The following is a 23,261-nucleotide window of genomic DNA, read 5'->3' as shown; positions in this document are numbered from 1 at the left end:
TCTCCATCTGTGGAGATAGTTAAAACCCAACTGGACACAGCCCTGGGCAGTCTGCTCTAGCTGTTCCTGTTTGAAGAGAAGGTTAGGCTACTGTAACTCAAGAAATCCCTCCTAAACTAAACAATTCTGCAATTCTGTACCCTAGCAAGGGTGCTGCACAGTCATTAAGAACATGGATTGCAAAACCAAGTTACCAAAGCAGAGATTAAGAAATGAATACCCATAGGCATCTAGATTTCATTAATTACATTTCTTTTGGAAACGTGTGATCTTTCTGCAGCCAAGATTCAACCAATTTCTGAGCAGGCAGCAGCATCCCACACATTCTGCATCACAAGATTAAGACATTATGCTCAAGAACAAAACTCTCTGATTATTGCAGCTGCCATGCAGTGAAATCTCCTATAGCACTGGAATACATAATTTCACACACTCAAGGGAGCATTATTTGGATCACTATGTCGGGAAGTGGGCAAGAGATTTAAAAATCCTAAAATTAAGGATAATAGCTTCATGGAAGACAATAGGCAGCTACCACTGACTTCAGTAAGGTCAGGATTTTACCATACAGACAGTGGTAACTTGTGTATTCATTCAGTGCTGACACCTGATAACTGTATCATGTAGCTCAACTCCTAAATGGCTTGAAATGGATATGGAAAAACTGTGATATCCAGCAGCAATTCCAGTGTCCTAGTCTCACTCATCATATCTCTTCTTAGTGATGCTCTTACGTGAAAATCCCTACATGAACAGAGTGGAAACAGGGAAAACTTACAGCAGTCAATCAGAAAAGCAATCCTCATTGCTCAGTGCTCTTCGGTGATAACAGTCAGTATGAAAGAGCTGCCTCTGCCATTTGTACATAAATCAGTGTCAAAGCCACACAAACCAGGCTTCCATTGAGAACACCCAGATATGGGAAGCCACACCTGGCCACTGAAGGGTCACCTGTGGTGGTGGCAGCAGCAAGGGTACTCTGCTGACATTTACTTAAATATCAGTCCCATTCCAACACACTTCAAGGTATGCAGCATATTCTCCTCTTGCTTTCTTCACAGTCCTCAAAAGATTTTTTTTTTCCTCCAAGCTGCCTGACCTTGAAAAAATCATTTCTTCTCTTTGTTTGCATGGATTCAGCTGCTTTTGTTCCAACTACAATGCATTTCCTATTCATGGAGAAAAAGGTGGACCCGAAAGAAATCTGCAGGACATTTCCTTGTGTGTGCATGTTGTATAGACAGTAATGTTGATTCTCTTCACAGCTTTTAAATATCCCTTCGACCATTTTGATTAATTCAAATCTTACTGCAATTCCTTTGGTCCTGAATTTTTAAAAGAAAAACTAAATGTCTTGTGTGATAAATCTAACAAACATCTGGTTTTGAATCAAAATCTTACATGCTTTGTGACTTTCTGCTTTTGTTATTCTTTAGAGAAAGATTTGTAGTTGTTTTCTTAAATAGCTTCAATGATCTTTTGAATCTTTTCCATCTTGCTTCATTTACATAATTTACCAATTTTTAACATGGGATTCAGTTTGCACTTCAATATGCCCTTCAAGGTGACCTCTGAAAAGGTTTCCTAAATGCTGAGGTTAGGACTTTGTCAAGAGGCAACATCAGTGCTGCTGAAGATGATGACATGTATTGCTCTGCTTTCCTATGGTTCAAGTGGCAAGGTGCAGATGGCAAAAACGTCTGGCAGAGCAACATCATCCTTGACTTATGGCAGTAAAGTGCAAAAGGGAGCTAGCAGGAAAATCAAAACATATATTGTTGTATAATAATTCAATCATCTATCACAGAAAGTCTCATTAAGAAATTGTATGAAAGACAATTAATAGCAGGAGGGGGGGTGAATGTGAAAGTGAACCTCTCCCAGAATTTGCTGTTCTCTGGGATACCTTCCCTGCAACTTAAAGGCATAGAAGAGGGTACACAAAATAACTGCAATACAACAAAGTGAATTAAGATTGTGCCACAGTTAAAACAATTTTTGCACACAGCTCATTCACTGCTAATGCCAGGACACTGTAGCAAAATTGTTTTATGTTGCCATCACCCAAATTACCAGAGGCACTGAACGTGTCAAGTAGGAAATGTGTGCATACAGAAATTGTAAAATAAAGCTCTCATTCAGCTTCCTGTTAAGACATATATCTTTACACAAAATTTACTCCCTTTCTTCCAGCTCAGTCATTTCCTACTGTTAAGTCAATCACTGATTTTTTGCACATAGATGCAGGGAGTCCAAGATTCCAAATAATTAAAATTATTAATCCATATTAAAGATGATTAAGATATAAATTGTATCAGGTATATCAAAAAGCAGGTACCAATGACCACTGATTGATAATCACCATTGGCTGTGCTGGTTTTGTAAGTCTGGGGAATATATTTCAAAAGGTAAACTTCTGGTGTCTAGAACACTTGCTAAACCTCCTCCCTACACCTGAACTTCACAGCCAGAATTCAACCCACAAAATTATCAACTGAGAGGACAACACTGTCCTGCAGTGCAGCAATATTTCCAATGAGAAGTTTTGTTCATATCACAGAGTTTGGGTTATATATAAAGTACCTGAGCAGTGTTGTCAACATGCTCCATGCTAAGAGAAACCAGAGCTAGTAATGGTTCAGAGCTGCTGATCAACACATTTGCCTGTCCTCGTTTCAACTAGTTTTGAGTATACCATTGCTGAGTTAAATAAAAGGAAGGAGCTGAAAAAACCTCAGCTGCAAATTATACCTAATAAAGTGGTCAACCCACCTCATCATTCTTTAACTGCAGCTGACAAATCCAAGACAAGGACTATATGCTATTGGCCTGCTTACAGTCTGATAATGCAAAAAGTCATCTTCCCTTCTCTTATTTTAATATGTAAAAAGTGTTAAGCATTTAGTTTACTGTCGTTTTCTAATGTTGTCTGAAATACATTGTGACACATCAAAAATGTTCACAGAATGAATAAAAAATGTGCTGTCTGTTTCAATACACCACCTCAGTCATTCCTCAGTATATGATGTTGCCTGTACTTTAATGTCTAAAGCCGCCTTAATTATTTATTGTATTGCCTTTCTAAAGCATTTTTTTCTCTTTCTGCTATTCTTTCCTCTGTCAAATAAAACTGTATAATAGAGTGCCAGCCATTACAGCAGATGCAAACTGGGGATCAATCACCAGCTAAAACCAATGTTGATCAGGTGTATGTAAACCAGTGCCCTTCACTTTACTTCCACTGGCACTGAATACTGGCATGCATTCAATTCCAGATCCACCTAGATGCTGAAATGGCTTCTTATGTGATCATGGATGAGTCATGTAAACACTTGTCTTCTGGAACAGTAAGATCCCATTCTCTTCATTCACACATGAGAGCACTAAGTATTTCCCAGGACACACTGCACCTTCAGGATTTCACCTTCAACAGCACTTCCCCAAGTCAGCAAAAGCAGAGCCGAACTACTGATGCTTGTAACATGCTTTAAGATGATGGGCAAAAAAAAGCATGCAGATGTGCAAAGTATTTAATAACCACCACTATTGTATTCTAGTTTTCCTTTGGTGAGGCTGGTTGAAGACATGCACCACTTATATTTTGTTTACTACAAAACCTGAAACTTGAGACATGGGCATGGAAAACAGATCATTGTAGAAGTGCTGCCACAACAAAAATATAATTTGACATGTGGCTGAGGCTGAGTTAACCTGTAATCAGAGATTGCAAACTAGCAAGAAGGAAGCTCAGATACATCTCTTTCTGCTGCAGACTAACTTATATGTTGCCAAATATTTACCAGGAAACCCCTAGATGAACTCAGTGATGTCAGGAAATAAAAGACAGATCTGGTTGGTTTTAAGCCAGGCATAATGGCAGCAACAGCTATGTGAGGTTCATCTATACAGATCTGGTAATTCATACCCCAGTTAGCCAGGCTGGAGGTCAGAACTGGATTTCTCCTGAGACAAAAGCACTATTCCAAACCGTGCACCAGGACACTATGAAAAATATGGTACTCGTTGCAATATGAGCAAAAATCCATACTGCCTAGGATAAGACACCTACCTCTGTCTTCACTTCTGAATTCAGCCAAAGTAGGCAGATACGCGGCATAAAGAGCTGTCAGGCTGCTGCATTATCTAATCTTTACAAAGAGTATTTGTGTTAGGTATGGAGCTTAATTTAGGAAAGTTTGATTTTCCTTTCCCTGCACCCATTCCCCTGCTAACATTTTATTCAAGGAATCAATTAGGCTTTGATCAACCATTGATCAAGAGTTCCCAGTGGGGAGCCCTAATGCATTTTATCTGCAGTTATTGTTCCTAAATAACACCTATTTCTGAGCACGCATTTAATTCTTTTCATCAATACTGTGCTATCCTTCAACAAGCCTGTTAATAACATTTTGAAAGTGCACTTTCAATGAAATCCTCCTTTGACAAATGAATTAGTGAAACTACCGGGATTTCCTTTGGCGTGTTTGCTTCTTTCAGTCACACAGGCAAATGGATTCCATCCCCCTCACCTCCTCCTGACTAAAAAAAGGTTAAAGTGATGTGTTAGAGTTCAAGATACTAAATGGAAAGCTGTTCAGAACAAATGGAAAAAGATAACAAATAATGCTTTATAGCAAACATTCATTATTTTTCAATAAATGCTCCACAGAATGAAAGATGTGATACATCTTTACCCTCTCAATAATTTTTCACTGTCATTAGCATTTTCCTAGTAATATTTCTTCAGAAGACACAAAAGGTGCAGATCAACTTTGACAAGACTTGAGTATATGATTAAGTCAGTCACATGGGCTTAAGCACACTCTTAAGTTATGTACTGAACAGGGAGAGATTTAAACCTATGCCTGAATGCTTTGCTGAAAAGAAGCCAAAATGAATTGGTTATAAGTAAATTCTTTTGATGAAATTTCTGCAACTCCCTATTGTGTGATACCAGTACTGAAATGCTAATAAACTAACTAAAATTAAGCTTATTACCAAGTAAAATAAACCATGGAGATGCTTCTGTCTTTTCTTATATCACCATTTATGTAATATTTTGCATTAGAGAAATAAAATACTTGACCAGAGCAAACACATCAGCCTCACAGTGCAATAACTGCAGTGCATCACCATCCAGGAGGCAATCCATAGATTCCTCCACGTGTGCCTGCAGTGCTACTCTCGATGATCTTGAGAAATAGCTTTTAGCTACCTCAGCACTTAGGCAAAACCTTAACTCCAGAACACTGTCGAGAGATGGTACAAGTCAGGAACTGCTTGACAGCTGGACTCTGTAATCTTAAAGGTCTCTTAAAAACAAAACAAATGGAACCTTAACTGGAAAATAAAGCATTAGGACACAGGCTGCTCAGAAACCATTTCATACATATATCAGGACTTGCATTCTCTGAAGCTTGTTACATTAATACAGCACATGCCCACAGTAATACCAGAGAGAGCTAAAATTGGCCTTGTCCTCTTGAAAACCTTCCTCTGCACGCCAACAAGTGCAGACACTGCCCACGCAGACACTGTTCTGAAATTATCCCAGCCCTGAACAGCAGCAAGAACAGCCGTGTGTTCACTGGGGCAAAGCAGGACACATGGATCCAATAACCTCTACCACCACTCAGGAGTTTCAACAGTGAGAAATTTTAAAACCTATGACAAGGGGATGGTGTAGGCAAGGTCAAATGGATGATGCACAAACACTGAAAGAAAAGGCAGGCCATCCGACTGAAGAGTGGTGCAGCGACCAACTACTCTGCCAGTTTTGCATGATTTTCCACAGCCTGTTGTTTTCCAATAACTTAAGACCATCTCTAAACTGCATACGATTTGGATGGTCTTGTCCCTTCGCTTTAGCCTCCATTTCTCCATTTTCAAAAGCATTAACATCTCCTGTGTGTGTGCCGTGGACAACCCTGCAGGCTATGCTGACTAGGAACACGAGGCATTTCCTTACCTGAGGAGATGCCTTGCTTTGCTGAAGCTCTGTCAAAGGCAAACTTGGAAAACTTTTAAGCTCTCTTGACAGAAGCTCAATGAAAACAGTTTTCGGCAGTGGACTTGAACTAAACTTTCTGTGTGAATAATTTCTTCAGTTTTTTGTGAATCCCTTCCCCATACCAGCAAGCAGCTCTGCAGAATTGGATCATTTCAGTGAGCAACTGCACATGAGTGCAGCAAGTGGAAGTGTTTTTGGACTTTTAAAGCCAAATGTGAAAGTGGTTGTGAGGACTGAGCTATACTTGAAATCATATTCACTACATTCCAATCTGCTGTCTCTGTATGGGGTGAGGCAAAATATCAATCAAGAATTACAATAATTTTCAAAATTTTTTTGAGAAACAAAGCAAGAAATGCATCAACCTACAGACTATATATTTTTACAAGCTAGCAGTAAAAGCTATAGAGGAGCTCATTACAATTTACCGCAACGTGGAAAACAAGAACGTTTTCACCCCTCTCATGAGAAACAGAAGTAGCCATTATTTTTCAATCCTCTGTGGGCCATTCTATGGGCCATTTTCAACACAGCTAAGAAGGCATGGAATTTAGGCTGTAATTTTCACAGGGACTCTAAGTGAGTTAATGGCCTAATCTTTACTGAAAATTCTCATCCTAACTTTGAGTTGCCAACAGCAGTAACTGCTGCCATAATCAAATATCATAGTCAGTGATCCTTCAGTGCTTTTGTTCCTTCCTGACTTATGTTACTCAGTTTGACATTTAAAAAGAAAAAAATAACACAATCCCCCTCCACCATTACTTAGTTATGTTTTTCCATTTGTGGGCATTAAATAGCTCTGCCTGTAAATCATATAAAATGCAGACATCTGAATAAACCTCATTAAAAAAAAACAAATATAGACTTTTTTTTCCCCCTGTGCCTCCAAGAGAATCATCACAGTAAAAATAAATACAGATTCTAAAACTAGAAGGATTATACAAGTTAGAACTGGTACAAGACTGTGTATTTTATTAGCATAATTTATATTCTAGCAGGATCCAATCTGGTGTTGAGAAATATGAGTATCCAGCCTCTGACAGGATAGGGTTCTGCTGCTTTCTCTTTATCACAATGAAATTAAGGCTAACCCTATCAGTACTTTGTGTATCTCTTATAAATACATAGATAGCCTCATACAGAAATGACAAACTTATAAAAATGTTAAATGCTGCTCTGTATTAATGGAATCAAAATAAAACATACTAAGAGAATATTCCAGCTATAGATGTCTAGCCATTCACATAATCATGACTCTAACAATGTTACTGGTGTTTGGACTGTTTCAAATGGGACATAAATGTAGCCTGAAAAAATACTGCACTCGAGAGTGATGACAACCTGCCTTAGTTCTCATAAGCACACGAACTCCATTCAATACTCACATCTCTTGGACTGATACTTCTGACCTCAAAAAAATAAAAACTACACTTTGGGAACTTGCATATGAACATGCACAAACACCAATAGGAGCTTCCCAGTTTCTTGGGTGCTACTTTTTGCTGAAGACAACCCATTGTGGTGGGGTAAAAAAAGTTTCCCCCCTGGAGTTAAAAAATGGTAACTCCCGAGGGGGTGGTGTCACTTGATGTGGACCCAATGAGCGCTCCTGCAAAATATAAACATATCACAAGCAGATCAGAAAAGAAGGGTGATGTTGTAGTTGTTGGAGAAGAGTGGCCATGTTCTAAAGCCACGAGGAGAAGGGGCAGGAGCCCCTCTGGGGGGCCACGGCCCCCCAGCCCCTGGCTGGCGATCACAGAAACTCAGAATCAGTGTTAAACTGGACTGAGGTCTGTAACTGAGAAGCTCGTAGTTTTCTGCACCGTGAGTGGGCAGAAGGAGCAGCGGCAAAACCAGCACTGATGGAGACCAGTGGCAGAGAGTCAGAAGAGATAAGATGCAGCAGAGACGGCCTGCATCCAAGCAGGAAGACACAGAGATCTCTAATGGAGAGAGACAGAGCAGGACTAAGCTCTACAGAGAGAGAGAATTTGGGGTAAGAACTGTAATAAACTCCCCAAACCCCTCTGAGACCTCCTAGAGAGGAGGAGGAGATGGACTCCTCTTTGAGAGGAGTCTTGGAGTGCAGCATGCACCGGAGAGAGAGAGGAGCTAAGAAGCTCAGATGTCCCAGAGCTGGACCGGGATGGCCAGATGGAATGTGGCTGCCAGGCTGGCAGCAGCTGAGACAGAGCACAGGAGCTCTGATAGAACGGCTGAGGCAAAGGCTTTCAACCAAAAGCTGCCTGAGACGTTCTGACTCAAGGGAGCTTGAATCCCCTGAGGAAGGGGACCTTCATGGGGGTCTTACACCCCATGATATGACGTGGTGAAGCGAGTTCTGTCCCTGCTACGCAGCCCATGGAAGAGAGAGAGAGACCTTCGATTGGAGTCGAAGAGCCAAGAGGGGTAGAGGAGAACCCCCTTGTGTGTAACGGAAGAGATCCAGCTACAACAATCCAGTTACAGCTGCTGCATGGAAAAAGAGAGGCTGCTGCCCTGAGAGTGGAAAGGATCTCTCCTTTTCCCTTCTGGACTTTTATTGGAGGGAGAAGAGATTGATCCATTGTGAATACTGATTTATCATAGGAGAGATAGTTAAGATTATGTATATGATGTATTGTAATATTTATTTGTACAGTGATTGTAATAGAATTCCCTTCCCCCCATATTGAGTCTTGTGTTCTGTCTGGAAAACCCATCTCACACCGGGGTGAGATGTGGGAGGGCGGCTTGGCCTCAGGAATTGGATTTTAGGGGTTTCAAACCAGGACACCCACGAACCCGTCACTCTGCTGCTTTGGAAACAGTTAGGACAACATAAAAGGCCTATATGTTTTCCTGACAACCTTCCCACAAGAATGCATTTCATCACAGCCCACATTCACTTCTGCAGAAGTCAAGAGACTTGTATTTTCCAACCTGACTAGTCAGGATAGTTGAAGGAATAGTGAACAAGGTGTAAACTCAGGCCCTGCTAAAGAGATCCACAGTGCAGCTTCAAGAAGCAAGGCATTACAGCTTTTCCTTCCTACACTGTTGATTCCTGAGCTTTCTCCAAGTCCCTCTCTTTAAAATATCAGACTGCATAGCTAGTTCAGAGAAAGAGTTGTAGACTTCAGGGTGCCATTTATCTCATGAGATCAAGATAAACATTTGTCCATCAAGAAAAGACATTCTAGGGCATGAGAACAAGTTGGCTGCTTCAGAGCTCAGAGAAGCTGCTATCAAGTCACTAGAATGAGAGGCGGAGGTAATTTTTTTTGTTTCTCCCGGGTTGATGAATGAGAACAGATGAGTCTCAGGAGCCTGTCCTGTTCACCTCTACAGCTGCACATCCTTCGACTGTAAAAGAACAAAAGTGCTGTGCCAAAAACCTCTTCATGAATGGCTGTAAAGAACTTTTGTCATTATTTGTAATAACCAACACACTACTAAAGCAACAGTCCCAGCAGTGGATACAGACACTGTTTCACAGCTCAGGAACCCCTGCAGTGCCACATTCACACGGATGCACACCCACCTCGCGGCTGATATTGCCGTGGGAGCACCAGCCTGTGGCTGTGCCCATTCTACAGCAGAAGGAACAAAAGGGACACCATTCACCAGACAAGTGCTACTGAGTCATCTGCAATACCCAGCCCTGCCATGGCACAGCTCAGCCTCTCCAATCCCTCAGCAGCAGCCAAAACATGAACAGCTCTAAATTTAGAATCAGCTTCCTGCAGAGTCTCAGGAAACTCTCTCAGCACCTGCCCCTACACCTAAATAGGGCCATAGCACTGCCTACTCCAAGGAAAGAGGAGAGTATTGATTAAACTTTGTAGCAGCAAGGAACAAAGTATCCGCTCCAAAGTTCCTCCACTTGATAAAGCAGGAGTAAATAAAAACTGCAAGGGAATCCATTATTCAATCTCTTCTCAACCAGAAACAGAAAATAACAATTGGCCCCCATTTTATCCTGGGAAGAATTTTACATGTACATACACTCTTGACTAACAGAAAGCTACAAGGTACTTGAAAAAACTGACAACAAATATATATCTGTATCTATCTACATCTAAAATGACTTATACAGAGGCCCTCAAAGTCATAATCTGCAGAGTCCTTTTCTCCATTTGCACACAAAATTAACATCACTGTCTTCTGATGGGCAAGTGTTAGTGTAAATTGTTCCTTCACTGATTTTCCAAGGAACCACATTAACTGAATTACTGTGGTGGACTTGTTTGAGTTAGGTACTTCCCCATACACATGGCAATACCGTTCCTCACATCAGGAAAGCCAGCACACAAATTCTAAACATGCTGTATGAAAATATTAGTTTTAGGTTGCTGCTGTTTTATTTATTCTGTAGGCAGGACTGTAAGTGTAACACAAGCTATTGATTTCTTCAGTAGAAGATTTAAATCATACAGTAACATTAACATCTTCAAATTTGATCATCTGCAATAAATACACAGACTACAGCAATTTGTTAACTCAGTAAAACTGCAGGTATATGGAGCCCATATTTTAGACTCTGTTTTGATCTTACAACTGCAGTGTACCTCCTGCATCAACCTACAGTACGTGACTCAGAGGAAAGTTAATTTCCTGATCTCTTTATTAAAAAACAAAAAAACCCACTGCAAACCACCAGGCTGAAGGAGGGAAGGAATCCCTCCTGATACTTTTTCACTGTTTTTTATCTCTGAAGAGTGAGGACGAACATTCCCTGTGACACACTTGTCAAGCTGACAGAACTGACTGCTTTATGAATAAAAATACTTCATTGCTTTTTTTTCTTTCCTCCATACCCACACATTTATTGAACTATCAGTCTCAACACCAGCCAAAACCAGGGAATTCTACAAGATGATGATGTGGAGCACAACACATATTTATCTTATAAACCTAATCCTTAATATTTTCATATATTTCTTCTGTGTTCAGGTCAGGTCTTTATTTTAGGTCTGTCATTATTTTAGACACTACTAGAATTTCTCCTCTTAAGACCTTCTAAGCAGAGGATCTCTTTCCCAGACTAAATCTAGGTCGTCTCCATAATCCCTCTTCATGACTTCTCTCTCCCACCTTTCTAGCACTTCTAATAGTTTCCGTAACCAAAACTCAATATTACATTCACAGTGAGGCAAGTCCATCAATTTATACAACGACATGATAATATTTTCTGACTGATTCCCTCTCTCATTATAACCAAGTGTTGTGTTTGGGTTTTGGAGGCCCACTGCATATCAAGTAGATGCCTTTATTCATGTATGACATGTAGATCTTTCTTCCATGAGATGACAAGTAATTCAGAATCCAATGATGCATACAAGTAATTTTATATTGTCCCTTCTACTGTAATTACCTTGCAAGTTAATTCCATGTTCCAGTTACAGGATGTTGTCCGGCAACCTAGCTCTCTTCAGTCCTTCAGAAGTTCACCTGACAATCACTCACAGTGCTCATTAATAAATCTGGAACCTTTCTAGAAAGTAATGTTGACATCTTATCCACTCCTAATCCAGGTTATTGCTAAACATACTGAATATAACTAGGTCTACTGTTAACCTTTATTTTATTTTGATATTTTGTGAAGGGGTTTTGTTTGTTTGTTTGTCATTTTTTGATATTTTTTTTTAATTTGCTATTTTGCCTTTCCATTCCAGAAGAGGGCATTTATTGGTCATGCACCTGATGGTTGTTAATTAATGGCAAAATTTTGCCACCTAGTCAGTGATTTTCAAGCTCCCTTAGTATTTGACAATTTTGATTGAATAGGCAGGTTGCACAGAATTATACCCTTGTTTTGGATTTATTAATGTAAAATATTTTAAAGAAAAAATATTTTAAGGATACAGATAATTCAGATAGCCAATACTGCCCTTACAACAGAAGGAACAACAGTCAAACATAAGTAAAATTTGAAACCACAGACAAAAGCTTTGTTTATTGAACTTTTATATATTTACCTTGGCTTTCCATTAGATTCTAAGTACACATGTGTTGTAAGAATCAATGTCAAAAGATAATGAATTTTGTGCATTTGGCTGTGCTAAGGACACCTCCTTTGTAACAACATCAATGTGGCTTTTAAATTGTACACATTTTTTAAAAATCCTATTCATTCTGATGGGTGTCTCTTCCTACATGCTCTTAGTGAGGTTCATTCACTTCTTTTACTTTTTGTGGGGGTTTTGGTGTTTGTTTTGTTTTTTGTTAATGACAGATGCACTTGGCAGTCTCTGTGACCTTGAGTTGTACACATGAGCAAGCAAGACAGCCCAGTCCTGCAAGGCTGTTTATGCATTCTGAGAGAGCCCCTTCTGAGAGGAGTGTCTCAAGGAAGACAGAAGCATGATGTGCATACCAAGACAAGTGCTTCATGATTTATTTATAGGGAAAAGGGGCATATAAATTTGCTGAAGGGGAAAGAAAAATGAAGAATTTGACTTACCTTGTCGGTGTAGACGAAGAACAGAATCACAACAGTGAGCTCCAACAGAAATATAATTAACAGCATGATAAAAAACTGTCAAGAGAAGAAGGGACAGGGGATAAAACAAAAGCAAAAGCCATCAACATCTATTTCAGCTCTTTCTGGATGCACAGTAAGTACATTCAGCAGATCATGCAGACTGGGGAGTGGGAGTCATATAGGCAGCAAGATACAAATCCGCTGCAACATAATGCAACTGAGAAAGCAGATAAAATAGTAGTCAGGAAACATGATGGGATCTGTGCATACATATGGCTCATTTATACCACTGGTTTCAGTGGGACAGCCTAAAACCCCACAAAGAGCAAGCCAGTGCTGTGTTTGACAGCAATACTTGAGGACTCTTCCCACACTAGGTTTTCTTTTTTTTTCCCCATTGAATATCGTCAGTGCTACCAGTGAGATATCCAATGATACTCAGTGATATCCAATGTTACCAGTGAAATCCACAGCTTCAACTTCCCATTGCAAGAGAAGGTAGCCTGGGCCATAACTCATGAAGTCATAGCTCCTTTCAATGGGAATTGTGAGAGAAGTGAAAAGTATACCAAGTAGCCTTAGAAGCAGTTTCAGGTAGCTACACAAATCACCCATGAGTTTCAGTTGAAAGGGGCTGATTTGTACTGAAGACATCAAAGCAAAGTCAGTCCACCACCTTTTCTTATTAGCCATGGAACTGTCTAAAACCCAGTAGTCAAAAGCTCAAAGGAGTGGATAAAAAACTTTTAACGTAGGGATTTCAGGTAGATTCTCTAAAGCCCTCAGCTTTGATCGACTTCAGTGAGAGAAACTGTTGGCAATGCCAAACACTTCTGGAAAACCATATCCTCTGCATTTTGTCAAGATGCTGGATGGGTCTGCAGCAGCATCAACACAATAGTTGCATAGGACTTTAGAATGAATGCTATCAGAGCATATAAATGAAACTGAGTTTTGCAAAGATAGGTAAAGGAAAGAGTAGTTTTGGAAATTTTTTAGGCTCAGGCAAAGGTCCTGCTCCCTATAACACAAACTCCACACACTTAGCAGCCTGTTAGCAGGTTGGAATTCTAATACTGAGCAACACTGACTTAATTAGAATCTCATCCCCATGAGAAAAAAAACAGCTACTGTCTCTTTAGCTTCAACCAAAAGGTTGCAAACTTATGAAAGTTTAATAGCTACTAAGCCTTTATCAGAATTTCTGCACTGCCTGGTAAGTCAAACCCAAACCTTTGAACCTATGGATTTCTGTGACTGAATGGAGGGCAAAAGGTCAAGAAGGGGAAAATACTTTTCTCCTCTCGTAGAATTACTGTGTCTACAGAAATCCTTGCATTTTGCCCTGTGAATCTTAAATTATTTATTTTCAAATCTTCATCACCAGTATTTTCACACCTGCCTGACCCTAATACTGGATCCTATTACTGCCCAGTTTTGAATCACAGAACCCATTTATGCTCATGATCCAAGCTGATTTCCATGTCATTACCAACCAACACTGACCTTCTGTATGGCTTTGCAAACCAATCTTGGTGCAGCTTGCTTACTTTTTACAATTTTAGTCTTCTGCATAGCATTAAATGAAATAGGACAAAGCACATCACTCTCTGCAAATATGCACAGATACTTTGCTCTATTCATTTGGCTGCAGAGCACTTTTTTGCTCATCTGTAAAGCATTGCTTTTCCAAAATGTGCATGTGAACACCACTCTCTCCCTGTGAAATTCCCAGGCATAGCTAGGATTGCAGCAGACAATTTCTAGAACAAAGGAAGGGCTGATACCAATTATTAACAGTGATCAGCATTTCCTACCACAGGATCTCAATTTCATCAGCTTATCATTTTGCAAAACCGTAATTGTCTGTGTTTATATATTCTGCACTTGTTTCTGTCTAAAGGATAAAAGCTTTTGAAAGAATATCAAAAATAGAACTTCAATTACTTTTAAGAATGAAGCAGGGCAAAGTATGTTATTCTGCCCAGGTTAAATTTCTGGTGATTTAATTTGCAATCCTGTCATACCGCACTGTTTAGAGCAGGGACCCAAACCAGTATGGCTCCATTTCAGGCACATGCCTTTTGTCTTACCCAACTATGAGTGCATTTTTGTGGGAAAGTTATTACCCTTCAAAAAACTGCATTTCACACATCCAGTAGAGATGAGAGGGCTCAGCAGCTAAAACCTGCTAAGTGTACAATCACATGCTCACGCATGACCACAACCCACAAACCATCCCACAGAGACTCTTTTCTGCTCCTGTGGTGCCCACGCTCACCCGTGATGCCTTTCTGCCATCTCCCCAGAGCCAAAAGCCTCCAGTCCCGCTTCACAGGACATGACCTGAAACATTGGGTATGTCCAGGAACTGGAATAAAATTCAGGCACCTGTTTTTCCTTTGCTCTCAAGAAAGCTTTTCCTCCCTCCTCTGCACTCAGCAGCATGGGGAAAGTACAGATGAAGCCAGGGAATGGCTTTGCAGGAGAAAGGGGAGCTTAAGGAAGAACATTTTTAACAGCAGATGGAGAATGGTTTGTCTTAGGATATGATCTGGCTAGCAGTTTTAGAGAGGCAGCAGTCAATTGAGGCAGGAGACACCAGAGACAGTGGCAAGGCAGAGGCAGAGGACACCTGCACACATGCCCAGGAGGGGCAAGGCCTTTGAGAGGATGATGGCATGGGGAGGACCCTGTGCTGGAGCCAGGGGAAAAAAAAGCAAGAAACAAGGAGTGGTAGAAAAAGGAAAGACCACTGCACTGACTCTCATGACTGAGGACATGACATGTACAGCAAGTGAACTGGAGACTGGCAAGGGGATGTGTCATTATTTCTCAATACCAGGAACAGCAATTAAAAGTTTATCCTAATTCACAATAAAGTAAGTGAAGTTTCACAACTCAAGAGTGTTTTCCCCTGCAACACTAACTCTGTTAAAACCACCTCATCTTCAGACTGGAGCAGGCAGCTGCTGTTGCCAGCCATGCTGGTGTGTTCACCAGCAAAAGGAGGGTGGACCTTCTGGCAAAACCATGATGGTGCTCCTGCCTTAGTTCATACGAGAGAAATAGGTATGACATTGTCATCATAGAAGGTGCTAAAATTGCAGAGTCGAGCACTCAAAATTTAGTAAATATGAGAATAAAACTCCTCTCAGTGAAGGTTATGTATCATGTCTAAGTCTTTTCCTCAGAGGTTCCTCCAAGCGGGCAATTTGGTTTCATGCACTGCAGATTTTGGAAGTCATACAGTGAACCAAAACTAATGTACACTGTTCAGAAAGCCAAAACCTAGATAAGTAGGATTATCCTTTATCTCCATTTAAAAAAAAAATTGGTTTGATATAAAACATCTAGTTTTATCTTTCTTACCATTTGCATTCATTGACAAAGCCCATGCAGTTATATCACAGATAACTAATATGCATTAGCAATCCCCCTGTGTGCAGACACTAGAGACCGGCACTGTATCTTTTATTACAAAGGTAAATTATGTGAGGTCAACTTTAAGCTGTAGGGTTAAAATTCATCATCTGGTAAAAGTCACAAGCACCTACATGTCAGCACACGTGTCTTCCCCCTCTAAAGAAGAACCACACCTGAACTCAAATCAACTCATCGCCAAGTAGAAATCAAAGCTTCAGACTGAGCTGGCTGCAAAGCACAGCCTGCACACTTCAGCACATTTTCTGACTCACCATACTAAAGTGCATGCATGGTCATATGCACAACCTGTTCCTCTATTCCCACAGCACCTTCCAACAAAAGTTCATTTTCAGTTCAATCCTTAGTGTCATTCCAAAGGGAATGATGCACAATCTGTGGCCAGAACCAGCTTGGCACATACCATTCAAATTTAAAAGGAAGGAACATAAATCCACTGAAGGCTCGCAGCACCCAAACCCCCACCACACTTGCTGGAAACTCTCACAGCTCCTTTTCAATTGAGTTCTCTCACTGTGGTGATAAACACAGAGAAGAATAAAAATTAGGTTTTTTTGGTTCACTGGGGCTGTAGGCTGTTGGTATAATAAAGATTTATGCATGGAGAAACAACTCCAAAGCAAAGCATTCATGTGAAACTCCATAAAAAAAGATTAATCTGACCTTGTACAGAGAAATGCTTTACCACACTACTTGTCAAACAGTGGGATACAACCTATAGAGGTTCAGTGGAGGGGTACCTACTCCTCAGCTTTTCATAAATTACATCTGAAATAACCTCACAGAAGTTTTGATGAGAAGTGAGGTAAGGTGATGCATTTCTGTCTACCACTGCTGATTCTGAACCCCTAAGAAAAACACAGCCAGTTTCTCAGCAGCTACCTTTATATTCTACAAAGCCTATGACTTTCTCACAGGTTCTCATTAAAGGAATATGGAAAAGGCAGTATGCAACTACTATCAAGCCTACCTGATAGATATGCACCCCCCTCTTGATGTCAGAGAGAAAAATCTGCTAGAGAAGAAGAGGTCCCAACTTTCAACTCCATCCCCGTTGGAGCTGTACCAGGCTTTTGACCCACTACTTCCACTTTCCTTCATCCAGCCTCATAACATCAATGGAAGAATCAAGAACTGTACCCTACGTACATCATTTAAAGTATGTTTCCATCACAGTTCACAAAGGCACAGAACCAGTTAACTTTATTTCCTTCCCAAACAAACAAGATTCCTTTGTTTCTCGGATGTTACAGACACTTGCCTCTCTGCATGGTGACTGAGCACCACACCCTAATACACAGGATTGGGTCTTCTGCTTCCCCACTGCCTCTCCTTCCTCAATAGTTGTATCATGTTGCTCAAATTGCCCATCTCTCCACGTCAGGAGCAGCTGATCATCTCACAGTCTCCCAAATACAAAAGTGACCCAGTACAATGAAAACCAATGTGTGACTATGTTTTTAGCCTCCTAACATTTTGCTATGAGACTAAATGTGGTATAACTGATGGTAGAATCAAGACTGCTATGTTTAGACTGATTGCTGAAGTAATGAGTTAGGTTTGATGGAGGTCTGTCTCAGAAGAAGACAGCAAGATCTAAGTGTGCCAGACTCTCTTCTCAACTAGCTAATGACAAGAGACAGAAGTTTCTTGCAAAGTATTATTCAAATTCTCTTCAACGAACAACATGAAAGTAGTAGGAAGATCCAAAAGCCAGCAGTCTCTTTGGAATAGTGATACATTCCAAAACGATTCTAAAGTTCATGGTTTAGCAAACACATTGTTTAGACTATACTGCATTCAAATTAGCATAACCTACCTAAGAGTTTGAACAAACAACTTCAACAGTCAGCATGCACTGTTTTCCATCTCACAGTGCCTACACTGTTAAACTGTCTGCAAGGTGGACAGTCAGCTTCCTTTCTGGCAGAGACAGTATGAAGTACAACACATTAGCAGGTAGGTTGCACCTTTGAAAATGTTCCAGCAAGATAACTGCTCTTCACCTGCAGCAGCTCCCAGGATGCAGAGAAAAAAAAATAGAAGATTTACAGGCAGTGTTTCCTCTGTAACATCAACTGTAAGTCTGATATCTCAAAGTCAAGGATTTTGCCTTTAAGTGAGGTGGGTTACCAAGTCCTCACCAATAAGCTTTAATTTCAGTATTACATTTCACTTCCTAATTAATATGCACCTCAGGTAGAAGAAATGACATGAATTTACTGGGCTGAGATAGTTGGTCTTCATAGCCTGGGAGGGTTTTTAATTTGTCTGCTTGGTCCTAATGTATTGATATTCAAGAATAGACCAGCTCTGACTGCTAGAAGACAGTGTCTCCTAAAATCACAGAAACATACAGGTTGTGTAATGACCTCTGAGAATTGTCAACCCCTTTCCAAACAGCACAGTCAACTAGATGAAGCTGTGCAGAACTATGCCCAGTCACCTTATGAGCATCTCCAAGGATGAAGATGGACAGTCATCCACAGCCTCACTGGATACCTTTTTCCAATACTTGGCTATATTCATGATAACAAAAATATTCCGTATCTCTAATTGCAATTTCCTTTGTTTTAACATGTGTCTGTTACCTCTTGTATGATCTCTGTGAATCCTTCCAAAAGCTTTATTTTCTTTAGATTCTACTGTAAGGTAGTTGAAGACATGAATAAAATATCCTCCTTGCTTTAATTTCTTAAGAAGAACAAACCCTGCTCTCTCAGTCTGTCCTTGCACATCATGTGCCCCATAATCATCACAGTGGCCCTCCACTGGATTCCTTCCCCTCTGGTAAGTACACATCTCTTTTACTGGGGAGCTTCAAATCAGGCTAAGCACTTTGGATGTAGCCTTATCTTATTCTGGAAGAAGGCGTTACTGTTTCTCCATGTCAAGAAATGTAAAGGAATGTGGGGCTTGGTATGGTCCACAACTACCCAATTATTACATTTATCTTTTTATTCTGATTTGAGACAAAGGCACATAGATTAAAATGGAGGCTCTCCACACATTTCAAACATCTCTGCTTGATTTTTAGATTACGATTTGATATGAACAGAAATACCATCAAAGATAAGTTTGATATCACAAACTCACATCCTGCACAAATCCTTCGCTTCAGGGATAGAGTCCTATCTTTAACATTGAAGGTGTAATATTTTTAATAAATTACGTCAAACTTTTGCCTACTGTCATGGTAAGAAAATGAGTTCTATCCCAGCTGAAACTAGGAGACATAGAAATTCATAGAGTTCCAATAAAGTCAAAAGAACTTAATGGATTTTATAGCAGGCAGACTTTACTGAGTTGTCTGAAAATGAAGAACTTTCCCTAAATTTGTTTTGTAATTTTCCTGTTATTTTATCATAGGTTATATTATTTATATTTAAATAATACTTACTGGACTGAGTGGAGATGCCTCATTACTATGGTTGGCATTTTCCAAATCTTCTACCTTCTCTGCAGAAGTGTAGCATTCCCATGTCCAACCAAATTACAACACATGTATCAACAAACTTAGATGCATAAACTCGAGCACCAAAAGGGGTAACACTATCAGAGATTCTGAATGCTATAAACTATTGCCAAATTTACGGCATATTCCACACTTTGGAAAAAATCAAGCCACCTAAGAAAACTGAATCAATGCAAGAATTCCCACTGAGATACTGCAAAAACTGGAGAACCACCCACTCTTTATAAGGGTCCTGTATTATTGCCAATATTGGATCTGGTTTTGTAAGCACAGCAATATGAAGATCATCCTGAAGCACTTTAAAAGGCTTCCCAGAACAGCTTTTTGCTAACATACTGGTACATGACTTCCACAGAATAAAAACTGATATGGTATAGTTTTTATCAGCATTCAAAAAAACCCCCCAAAAACCCCAAAGAAGCTTTCTTCCACTTTTGAAAGCAGAAGTGTTTCATGTATCACTAGTTCTCACGAGAAGTTTGATTTGACATAATTCCCCATAGGCATTTTGATCTGATATATTAATAGGAAGTGGGAACATTATGAAAGGTTCGTTTATTTTCCTTAAATTTTCTTTGATTTTCTTTTCCAAGGTACTGAGCAAGGAGAAGAGAACAGAAGAAAAAGTGCAATGGGAATTGTACTTGGAAGTGACTTCCTCTGCAGCCTGGAAGACTTGCATAGAAAGAGACAGAGCAGCGAATCAGAAATGACAGGACAGTGTCCAGACTGTAAAAATAACCGGAATGACAGTCAATAAAATCCCAGTGTATTAATCTACTACATGAACTTCAGAGCAAAAGGGAAAGGGCAGTTTGTTTCTATCAATTTCCCTCACAGTGGATTCAGATTCTACATCTCAGTACCAAAGTTCTTGCTGACACTAGGTTTGAATGCTCCTTTCGTTAGTTCCATACGATTGTTTTTACTTACCACCCTCTGTAGCACAATGCATGCTACCTTCCTGCCCACAGCATTTAGACTCCTTGAATATTGGTAGAAATGTGCCCCATCTGAGCCTTCTCTCTGCCATGCTGTGCATATTTAGCTCTTTTATGCTTCCCTGGAAGTAAATCTCTTTAGCCTCACAATCATCTTTGTTTTCAGCATAAAAATGATAAGTTTCCTCATAAACTGTAAAAAGGCAGTAATATATATGAGCAAACTTATGAACAGAAACTCCATTATGAAAATGGCATGTATCTAAATTTGGTTCATCAACTATTATTCTCTAAAAGCCTCAATAGTTAATTCATTCTAATTGTGACAAAGTCTTGCATGCTTAATGCCTGCTGGATATATAGTACATCTTTGTTTATGTTTGGACTATATTTTTTATGAATGTGCAAGAACTCCTGCTGATCAATAAAGCTCAAAGAAATCTGCAGTAATTATTTCTGGGAATATATACAACATATGCCATCTTAACACATTAACAGTGTTTCATTTTAGTCTCATTACTGCTTTCAGTTGGAATCATTCAGTCTTTCTGCATTAGAGAGTTGAGAGACTTGATATTCCCATACTATGCTTCAAAGGATTTTAACTGGCATTTTATGGTATTTTTAGTAATTTTTCATATTCTCCAGCAACTGACTCAAAATCAATGAGGTGTAATCAAATATTAGTCAGGTCTCACTCTAATATCACAACAGTAGGTGGGTATAGGCCCACTTAACAGATCACAGATTCCTTAGCACAAATTGAGGACTCACTGGCCTTTTAAGGGTTGGTTCATCTCTTCTGCAAACATAATGCAAAGGTGTGACATGACACGGTGTCAATCTTTACACTAGTTCAGAGAAAAACTCATCCTACTCATGAAGTACAAGTGGCTGTAGAAGAAATAAAACACTGGACTAGCTCTTACACGTCCCTGAGCCACTCCATTAATGACAAAGCAGCTGCTTGAGTCCACCTAACACAGGTAATGGATATAGTCAATACAAATAAAAGGCTCTGCCTTGGGTTTAATACAGTATTCTCCATCTATGGTGATGACATGAAACATTCGTTAGTGTCCAAACTTACACTTTTTAGTCACACTTTAACATCACCTGTGTATTCAGTAAATGAAGCTTCTTCCCTGGGATATTTCTTGTCATCTGGAGAGCCAGCATGAAACAGGATTGAACAGCTCAGTGCCCCAAGAGGAGGAGGAGAGCAGCAGCGAGTGGTCCCCACACCTTCCGTGAGGAGCGAGTGTGTTGGCAGGGCTGGCTTCACACTCATGTTCACACTGAGCATCTGGCTGACCTCAAGTGCTGGGCAAACTGACAGAAGTTCCCCCAAGATGATAAGGGCAAATGACACGACCATGCTGCTCAGCTGAAGGGGAAAAAAATTACTGTGAAATTCTGCAGTCCTCCCTTTACACCTACTTACAAACCCTGAGCTAAGCATGCAATGGGACCTCACCTGTCAGTTATAACAATAGAAGATTTATCTTATTTCTAGGAGTCTCAAAACAGTGCCTAGAAACTGTGATGTATGTGTACATGAAGGAGATGGTGAGAAGATGGTCAAGGAGAGAATAAAGAACAAGGTAGAGTATTTTTTCTGTATTTAAATTCTACTGCTGGTTTTATGCCCTGTTCGCTGTTCTCAAATGTGGTACACAGAAGCTGCTGCATCAGATGCACATGGGACAGTCTTTTAGTAGCTTAAAAAATGTACAAGTAGTCTGTTCAGCTTACCTAATTCTGACTTTAAGGTGGTAATGTTTTCCTACTGGAGATCTGAAATGTTTATAGCACCAAATCAGCTCTGGCTACACCTTGTGTAGGCATCACTGATTTACACACACTAGCCTCCATTTCTTTACCTCCAGATCTGCATTTTTCTGAGGTGCAGGTAATTCTAACCCTTACAGGAAAAGAAGTCAATGTTGCTCTTCAATTTAGGATGCACTATGAAGGTGGTTAAAAATGACAAAAGAATGACTGGGAATACAAGCACACAAGCTGCTTTGGTAAGCCAATTGCTTTCTACCCGAGGAGAGAATTTTATTATCAGAAAAAAAATTATCAAATGTTATGCTCAAAAGTGACATGAATGTCTGCACAAGCAAGGAACACATAGGTTACCTGTCCTTTACTTTCAAAATGGGAGAAATTCTGTTGCCTTTCAGATCTTGTAGGTGATCCTAGGTCTAGAGCAAAAGTCTATCCAAAGCAGCAGAGGACAGTCTTACAGATCAGACAATAAACGTATCTGTCCAGAAACTGCAAGCTCTGGCAGAAAACAGGCTTTCTTGAAAGTGTTTTCCAGACCACCATGTAGTCTTATGCTCTGGTTTTCCACCACGAGGTTCCTTAGATTACTTAGCTGTCCTGGCAATTTGATGTGCAGTGACCCACCTTTAATCCTTACAGACAGTAGAAGGGCAAGATGAGGCTTAGTTTCTGGGTCCACTCTGGAAATGCCTCACAGACAGGCTTTTTTCCCAAGAAACCTCTGGCACATGAGAGTTGGTTGAACGCTGAGGTAAAAGATGGAATGAGGGAGGCTTTTCAAGTGCTAGAGGAACTGAAGACTGCACAGGTCAGAGAAGCTGATGTTGCTAACACACTGCTGACAACTACCAGTTAACAGATTAATCAACAAGGAGTTAGGAACTCGGAAACACTGACAGTCATTTACACAAACAGATTAAACCTTCAGCTGATATAAATTAGTATAGCTCTACTGACTCCTGCACATGGTGCTGCCACACTGTTGGACTGCCATAAAGCAGGATCTTGGCACTACAAAAAGGAATGGGGACATTAGGAAAAGGTTCTTCACTGAGACAGTGGTTAGTCACCAAAACAGGCTCCCCAGGGAAGTTGGGCACCAAGTCTGTCAGAGCTCAAGGAGTA

The 23,261-nt window shown here is 40.1% G+C and overlaps 1 protein-coding gene across 4 annotated transcripts in view; it reads right to left on the bottom strand.

Moving 5' to 3' along the window:
* TSPAN4 (tetraspanin 4) overlaps window positions 1–23,261 on the bottom strand; it is a 355,775-nt gene that overhangs the window by 42,454 nt on the left and 290,060 nt on the right. For all 4 annotated transcript variants that reach the window (XM_018082063.2, XM_018082064.2, XM_018082062.2 and 1 more), the window contains one exon: window positions 12,462–12,536. In XM_018082063.2, the coding sequence (XP_017937552.1) occupies window positions 12,462–12,536 (75 nt within the window). The remainder of the gene's footprint in view (window positions 1–12,461; window positions 12,537–23,261) is intronic.

This window comes from Manacus vitellinus, unplaced genomic scaffold (genome assembly GCF_001715985.3).
Source record: "Manacus vitellinus isolate BGI_N305 unplaced genomic scaffold, ASM171598v3 scaffold_59_pilon, whole genome shotgun sequence".
Taxonomy (NCBI): Eukaryota; Metazoa; Chordata; class Aves; order Passeriformes; family Pipridae; genus Manacus; species Manacus vitellinus.
Note: the sequence above shows the minus strand (reverse complement) of the source record. Positions and strands in the feature narration are given on the sequence as shown.